Source organism: Brassica oleracea, chromosome C4, assembly GCF_000695525.1.
Source record: "Brassica oleracea var. oleracea cultivar TO1000 chromosome C4, BOL, whole genome shotgun sequence".
NCBI lineage: Eukaryota > Viridiplantae > Streptophyta > Magnoliopsida > Brassicales > Brassicaceae > Brassica > Brassica oleracea.
This window is the reverse complement of record NC_027751.1, coordinates 38,748,539-38,757,310: the sequence shown is the minus strand read 5'-3', so window position 1 is coordinate 38,757,310 and position 8,772 is coordinate 38,748,539. Positions and strand designations below refer to the sequence as shown.

The window sequence follows — 8,772 nt, the reverse complement described above, 5'->3', positions numbered from 1 at the left end:
TATGGTTAACTAGGGATTGGTTGTTGACTTGTTTTAAATGCAGGTTCCCGTTACTTGAAGCTAGATCATGGAAGGAGGCCAATTCTAACTTAGTAACGGTTTTCTTAGCCTTAGCTTTTATTGCATGCTAGGGCTAGATTGATTATTATTTTGGGTTGTTTATATAAGTCGCTAGGTTGCGGGTAGAGGCTGTCACCTCACTAGGTAACATTAGGTTACTCACCCAACTCCGTTGTCCTTTTAACATGTAGCTTTAGTTATGGATGATCAGATAGCTTACTGGACGTTAAGACCGCCGGAGTAGATTTTCATGTCTTTTGTAAACGGTATTGTGAATTGTGTTAGGTTGACTGGATTTGGCAGTAGGCCGGGCCCAATCTTGAATTATTCATTGTATGTATATTTCCTAAATCAATAAAAGTATTTGTTTTATATGCGCTTCATGAGTACTCTGATATTTGACTAGTCCGGTCTAATACAACGTTAGGTCGTAGTACGGGTTGAAAAGCCTTAGGCCTCGATCTAACGGAAAACGCTAACTCTAGGTACGGGTTGCATAGCCTTGTGCCTTGACGCAGCGGAACGAGTTAGTGGATGAACTGGTCGAGGTCGTGGAGTAAATTTTGTGACACTGCCGGATCGTCCCTAACCCGTCACGTAGCGCTTCCGGACCATGGTGTTGGGTTGGACGGTCAGTCATGTTCTTGTTTGATTGTTGGCTAGCCGATTGACTCATTCATCTCTAACCCTGGGTGTTGAACGGTCGATCGGTCATGTTCTTGTTTGATTGTTGGCCGGTTGATCGACCATATGTCTAGGATGGTTCGGGTGTGTTACAGCCGGGATCTACAGAATAATCGGGGTTGGTTTTGCTGCAAGACACTGTAGTTGATTAAAAAAAAAAGTATTTTAAATGCTAGTTATAATTTATTTAAGCTAAATAATTAATTCAGTGATCGTTCATATAGATATATGAGATGATTTCTTAATATTTGCAGGGAAATTCCAAATATCAAATGCATTTGAGATAATCCAATATGACCATAAACCCCAAGGATCTGATGTTAAAGAGTTTCTCAAACTTTAAGTTAATAAGCTGTGTATTGCAAATGTTGTTTCTTAAATAAGTGAAACTGATTTTCATCATGTGCAAATAGTACAGACCTAATAATTTGAATTTTTTTAAGAAATGCAAAACAGACCACTGGAGGCAGTGTCCAGAAAGATTAATATCAGAAGACAGAAATCATGATGGCTAATGAGGTATTTTTAAATATTTGATATACATATATCTTTTTCACCTTTCAGAGTTCCCAAGTAGAATCTTATGTCTATAGATTGAGAAATGCATTGTTAAGGTAACCATTTGGGGACTAAACAATGATTGGGCTTTGGTATTATTTTGGTTGTGATTATTTCAAGTGACAAGAAGGTTGCGAAAATAACAAGGAAAAACTAGATTTCAAATGATTCTGTCAAACCCTTGTGGCGTTGTGATTATTGCCATTCTAATGTCACTAATGTTACACCAAATAAGTATTTAGTAACTTAAACATCAGCAACGGCTTTAAGCGAAGGAAACAAACAAACTTCCAAGCACAACGCTTTCGACAACCCGATTCACTCAACACCTTAAAAAGCCGCCCACCTAGTAACAGTCGACACACTGGACTTGTGTGCTAATGCTATCCTCTCCTCCGGTCTCGTGGAGCTCATCAAATTTTATATTTTTAATAATATTTTTTGTTTAGCCAGTTTCAAACTTTTTGGTTAACATTAACCAATCAAAACCATAGATTATAGATAATTAAAATTTTCAGTTATTATTCCGGAGATAAATAAGGTTACAACTTTAAATTCAAAGGAATCTTGCACGAAATTATAGTTTAGTAGAAATCTGATGATGATATAAAATAGTCTCCTAGAAAAAACCATTCACAAACAAATAGATAATAACACCATAAAAGTAAAATTTAACCGTGGCGCGGGTACTGTTATAGTAAGATCATTGTTTCAAAACTAGTCATTTACCAAGACGGTGAAGCTAGACGAACATCATTTACTAAAACGTAAAATTATAAGACCATCTTGATAGATGGTCCATTGTTTTGTAATAAATCAAGAATCTGTCTTTTCTTCTACGATAACTTGCTTTAAGGTTTTGGGATGTGCTTCGTTTGTGACGAGCAAGTCCACCAGCGTTTGTGGAGGAGCAAAGTACATGTGAAGCGACATGATGCATATGATTATACCCAAGAAAAGCTGCATTGTTTGATTTTAAGTCAAAGAAAGACACAACAATTAGGCAAAACACATTATACGTGAAGGAAGATATGAGATATAAATCATATGCAAACGAACCTGGACCGTTGGTTTGAAGCTGAAGAGGTATATGGATGCTACCATAGTAAGTAGCATCGCCATTGAAGTAGAATAAACCTAGTAGAAGAAAATGTGGATGTGAATTGTTTAAGAAGTGGCTATTTTACTTAACTCTTATGCTCGATACAAGTTTTGATATTTTACCTTGACGATATTGTCTGCGTACTTCATTAACCAAGAGACGAGTAAGCCGGTGGATCCGAGATTCAGAACTACCAACCAAGTGGTGATGCTATAGCCATCAAAGATACGTTGCCACCAAGGACCCTTTTCAAACCCGAGTCTGAAATCATCTGCTATAAGCCGAGCAACATTGAAAAGTGAACCAAACCTGGTAACAAGTAGAGAAAGAAAGAATATGACAGTTTTTCCCCAATAAATAAGTAATGTGAGGCATGAGAAAGTGTTGGTGATGTGAAGACGAAAGAGATACCTACGTATACAACTGCAAGTTTTGCCAGTATAAGCTGTCATTGTTTCTCTTCATCAGAAACTCAGTGTAGATTCCGGCTAGTGCGGACAAAGCAGCTGATAGAATACCCAACAAATACCCTTGTATAGGTGCTGTGAATAGGGAATCACATGAAGCTTCTCCACAACCCTTAACCTGAAACAACAAAGACAAACTGAATAGTTGAAATCATTCTGAACTAAAACAGCTAAGATGAGCAATATGTTGAGAAGCATAATGAGTATGCAGCATCACCTGGCTGGTGGTAGTTCCAACAGCTAAAAGACCAATAGCCATCCACTGAAGGTTTGATAATTTCCTCTTCAAAAACAACCTACAAATTATAATCTTTCTTACTCCAGAGAGAGGGGACAATATAATCAATTTATTTAGAGAGCTTGAAAGAAAAGAGAGTACCTAAAGAGAATGGCAGTGGTGACGATCTTGAGATTACCCATGATCTGATAAGTGGATGTGTCGACATAAGTCAATGTAGCAAACTGGACATTGTTATGGATGAGATAGATAATAGAAGGAATAACAAATAAGCGCACACTCCTCCAATCTGTAGTAATCTTTGCAGTTGCTAAGGAGGATGACCGCGTCTCTCTCCAGAGAAACAAACCAGAAATGATCAGCTGCACAGCAAAAGAAAACTGAGAAGCTAAGTAAGAGATGCAAGGAGAAATGGGCATAACGAGAAGAAGAAGAAAAAAAGGAACCTTGAAGACTTCGGCAAGAAAGGGAACAGTAGCGTAATCGTAGTTATAACCTCCTTCATCACTTTGAGAAAGAGTTGTTAGAATTCCCTGCCGCATAAGTTTTACAAAGTGAGAGAGGAGGAGAAATAAAGCATCTGATTTCGAATCTGTCCAGCTAATACTACTACTGTTCAAAATCTAAGCACGGAACATTAATAAAGAAGAAGGAAGGATGATGATGAAGTACAGACAACAAATTCTTATCCAGCTATACAGATGAAGCAATCATTTTTTTCTCTCTCTATAACAAGCATTAAGTGTTACGTTCGCAGTGTAAAATATAATGAAATATCGCATCTCGCGATCCATTGGTTGGAAATGGCATTAACAAGCTTTAAAACCCCGAGATGATTCGATTTGGCGACAATTATCACCAAGCTCAACTACTAATAGATCCGCGGAGATTCCAAAATCAATACATAAATCGAAAACGAATCTCAAATTCTAATAGTGCCACAAAGTACCAATGAGTACAACACATTCTCACTGAACCAATCAATTCATGGAAGGTGATCTTAAATAAATCCGTGTTCAATCAACAACAGAGATACAATCAAATGTACACTCGTATAGCTTAGTTACAGATCAGCCAGATTCAAATCATAAATAGCGACACGCAAAGAACAAAAATTTAGGGAACGAACAAATTGGAACCTGGGAGCTAGTAAGAATAGTGAGAAGTAGTGCGACAAAGTACCACGGAGTACCCATTCCTCTCTCTCTCTCTCTTCTTCTTCTTTACTTGTTCACCGCTGAGAGCTCTCTCACTTTTGGTAGCTCTTTCTTCATTCTCTTCGCATCGCTTCTTTTCTTTTCCCCGTTAAATTTTCTTTCTCGCCATCAAAGTTAAACTACGTCGCTTGGATATTTGGGATTTTAGGCCCGACTATTACCAAATGTTTGGGCCTTGTTAATGTCCAAAAGGCTTTTCATTTTTCTCCTCCACACCCAGCCTACCACCGTCGTTGCAATTCTTATAAAAAAAAAAAATCAAACACAAGGTGTTTGACCTGCAGTTCATAATCTTCTTAATTCTTTTTCAATTTTCATAGTAGAAAAATTATTTCCAGATAGAAAAAATTATTTCCATATATATATATGAGAATTATCTTATTTTTAAAGATATTTCTTTTTCCATTTTGACAATTTATCTTTATACAATTTTTACATAATTAATAATATTAAATTTAAAATCCTCTAGACTATATTTGGGAAGTGATTTTGCCATATGTCCTCTCTATGATCAATTTCACAAAACAAATATGACATGGCTACTGAAATTGATGACATGACTTCCGGAAAAATATGACATTGATAATTTCATTTAATGTTGATTTATATTTTTGGCAAACTTTTTTTAAATAAGGTAAAAGCTCATACATCATCTATAAAATAAATATATTCATATATAACATTTCAAATTTTCAAATATTATTATTTTTATATAATTATACAATCTGTATTACTAAAGCTTTCAAAAATTTCTACAATTTTTTAAAAATTTAAATATCTAATCGTAAGATCATTAGTTTTTTATATACCTACACATTTTATAAATATTGTTTATGATAAATTTTTGATAATTATACAATGTTATATTATTTTTATTAGTTTTATACAAATTAATTTAATATATATCAAATCAATATTAAATATTAGTAAGAAAAAATAGTAAAATCTATAATATTTAATACAATTTATTTTTAAATATAAGTTAGATTAAAAAAATTCCTTACTGCACATGGTGCAAGAAAACACCTAGTTAGTTTATATCTAAATTCTTTTAACTTTTATTGTAGAAAATATTATTTTCAAATAACAACACAATATATATAAATATATATGTGAATTATCTTTTTAATATGTTTTTATTTTGAAAAATTTATCATATTAATTTAATGATCTAATATAAGATATAAATCTAATGTTATTATTTATTAACATAAAATTCTTTTATAATTATATAATAATTTATATATAATACTTTATTAAGGTAATATTGACATTAACCATCTTAATTTTTTAAAATTTATAATAAAAACAATTATAAGAATTATCTTATATGTACTTTTAAAGACATATGCTTTTATTTTTGACAATTTATAATCAATTATCTAATGTAACAGATAATTTTAATATTATAAATACAAATTTTGGTTTTAATTATGTAAAAAATTATTAAAGGTAATATTGATGTGCATGTAGAGGTGTTCAATCCGGATATTGGTTCGGTTTCTGTATGGTTTTTTTCGGTTTTTCGGTATTTCGGTTAATAAAAAATAACTACTATGTTAAAACTATATTTACTTTGGTTCGGTTCGGTTTATATACCGTCGATTTTCAGTTTATTCGGTTTTATACCGAAATACCATAAATATATATATATATATATATATATGTATCATTTATAGTATTTATGAATTTTACTTTATATGATTAGATATCGGCTTTAACATAACATGAAGATATCGGTTTTAAATAGACTATATTTTTACTATTTAAAATAATTAGTAAACATATTAAGTTAATAATAATAGTTTTTACAGAATAAAAATAAGAAAAAAATAGTAATTCATAATATTACAAATAACTAAATATTAGCCATTTGTCAACAAAAGAGTAAAAAATATGTTTTGTTAATTTGATAAAAATGAAAAGAATCGCTTTTAACTTAAATATAATATAAAATTACTAAAATCAACATTATAAGTATGACGATCATATCAATAAAATAAATTAGGTATATATTATTCATTATATTATATAATTTACATATAATTATACTAATATATTTTAAATGATTGGTTTATATACCAAACCATATCCATATACCGCAGTTTCTTAAAAATAACATTCATTCCGTATTACCAAATCCAAACCACTTTCTCTATTTCAGTTTGGTTCGGTTTTACCAGATTTAACACCTCTGTGTGCAGGTCTCAGGCTCTAGGAATATCTATATATTCATCAAAAGGTTTGAGTAATGAACTAGTAAAAATATGCAATCTCTCATTTCCAGATGATAACTTTCCACTTACTATCACAACCCTCATTACAAGCAGAGTCAGGCACAGAATGGAGTTTCTGTCTTTTTCATCTTCCTGTTCTTCCCTAGACCAAGCTTCCTAAGTAAACCCCAAAGACCTGTGTGTTTACTGCTTTCCAAATTATCAACTTGAGAGACCTCCACAGCTTTCGCCTTATTTGTTTGGTTGCTAATGTTGCCTACAGCTTCAGGTTCACAGTTTCCATCAATATCATGGTCATATGTCCGGTCGTTTTTGTTGTCTCCGGTTTCAAAGCAGGGCTTCTCCTTGAAGATCCGTACACCACACTCCCTAATTGTGTGGTTATCTGAGCTGGTGAATTGAAAAATCATCTCACTTGTATCCACATCCACTTCAGGGCAGCTTTTTTTTCTCTGGTGTGACAATTTATCACCAATTATAAAGAGATGAGGTGTTCGAATTTGAGGAGACTGGCCTGGATTTATTTTAGTCAGATAGTTGACTTGGTTAATGATGATACCTTCTTTGCTTCTTATATAACAATCGACACTAGAAAATGTGTTATCTTTGATTGAATCAAGCCGGACGCAAGCCTTAAATCTTGGGTAGTCAGTGCAGAAATTCCCTGGAGAGATGGTTATGTAGTTTGATCTAGCTTTGTGAGTGAACTCCGCGGGGACTTGTATACCGGGTAAGCATACATATTTGGCAAACCTACTATTTATGATTTCTCTTCTTGCTTCCTTATCAAGTCTCCAACAGTTACGAAACATGAGTTCTCTGATTGAATCTGGATCTCGTAAAAGCATTGAGAATTCCACTCTCTCAAGTGAAACACAACCGTTTGCATGCAAGAACTTGAGAGAACTGGGGAGACCCTCCACTGATATGAGTTTTGTACAGTTTTCGATGAAAAGAGTTTGTAACCGATGGAGACCGCTGACGTAATCTGAAATCCTCTCTATACCACTGCCGCTTAGGTCTATCTTGCTTAAACTTCGTGGAACATGAGTTGTGAATCTCTGGAGCTCTCTTCCAACAACATTAGGCCTTTGTTTTGTACAGTTTTCGTTGAAAAAAGTGTGTGGCCTCACGTAACCTGGTATATCACTTCTGCTTAGGTCTTCATAATTCCATACACTTTCTGGAACATGGGGTAATCTCTTGAAGTCTCTGTTGCGGTTTCGACCAACAAATGATGAACTTCCGATCCAAAGATTATTGATGTTCCTAGTAATATCTGGAAAACTTCTCAATACTGAGGTACACATCAGGTTACGATACTGTGAGTGTCGGTTGGAACAACCAATAGATTTTTGCAACCCCACATCCTCACCGTTGTTAGTTTGTATAGATTCACAATAAAGGAAACTTCACCAGGTTCGTGCATTGGATAAATGTCAGCGTCTCGATATTAGTAGCTCTAGAAAGATTTGGGATCTCTTTAAACCTGAAACAAAGGTTCAAATTCACCTTCCTCAGATTTAAAAGGGGCTGCAAGTCAAACACTACAACAAATGATAAATTATCATACATCAGGTTGAATCATAAGAAACATATTTAAGTATATCGTCAAATACCAACCTGGATTCCTCCCCATAGCTTCTCGATTTTGCCAAATGCCATATTGAGCTTGATGAGAAATTCAGGCCGAAATGATAAAAACAAAAGAATATTTTTGAGAAAAATGTTTGAGAGAAGCTTTATGTGAGATAAAACTAGGCATGCGAGTTTGGGTACTTCAGATAGTTCAGTTCAGGTAGTTGCGGTTCGATCAAAATCTTGCCGAATTGAACTGGAGAAAAGTTCAGATCAGTAAACGGGTATTTTTTACTAAAGCTAATTGAAATTTTTTATTTGAATTATATTTCAACTAAAAATTTGGTCAAATTCGGATAATTTCGGTTAGTTCGGGTAATTCAGTTCGATTTTTGTTAATTCTGTTTGAAACAGTTCTTTTTAAAAAAAACTGAACTAACCTAAAACCGAATTGAAAACTAAAGTTTTTTAATAAACTTGCTGAATTAAACCGAACTTGTAACCTAACTAACCAAAAAATTTTGGTTAGGTTCGATTCAAAACTGTGTGGCTGGATAAAACAATCTTAGAAAGCCTGAGTTATTTTATTAGATTACTGAAGGAGATACTTGTAAGTTCTCTGTTCTTAAAT

At 33.6% G+C, this 8,772-nt stretch overlaps 1 protein-coding gene across 1 annotated transcript; it reads right to left on the bottom strand.

The window, feature by feature from the left end:
- Positions 1-1,930: 1,930 nt before the first annotated feature.
- LOC106339469 (CMP-sialic acid transporter 1) lies at positions 1,931-4,425 on the bottom strand. The gene is made up of 8 exons (XM_013778290.1): positions 4,249-4,425; positions 3,556-3,642; positions 3,251-3,471; positions 3,089-3,167; positions 2,820-2,989; positions 2,527-2,713; positions 2,362-2,439; positions 1,931-2,262 (listed from the first exon to the last, which is right to left on the bottom strand). Exons 1-8 carry the CDS (start codon positions 4,303-4,305, stop codon positions 2,119-2,121), a joined length of 1,023 nt encoding a protein of 340 aa, XP_013633744.1. The 5' UTR covers positions 4,306-4,425; the 3' UTR covers positions 1,931-2,118.
- Between the last annotated feature and the right edge of the window lie 4,347 nt (positions 4,426-8,772).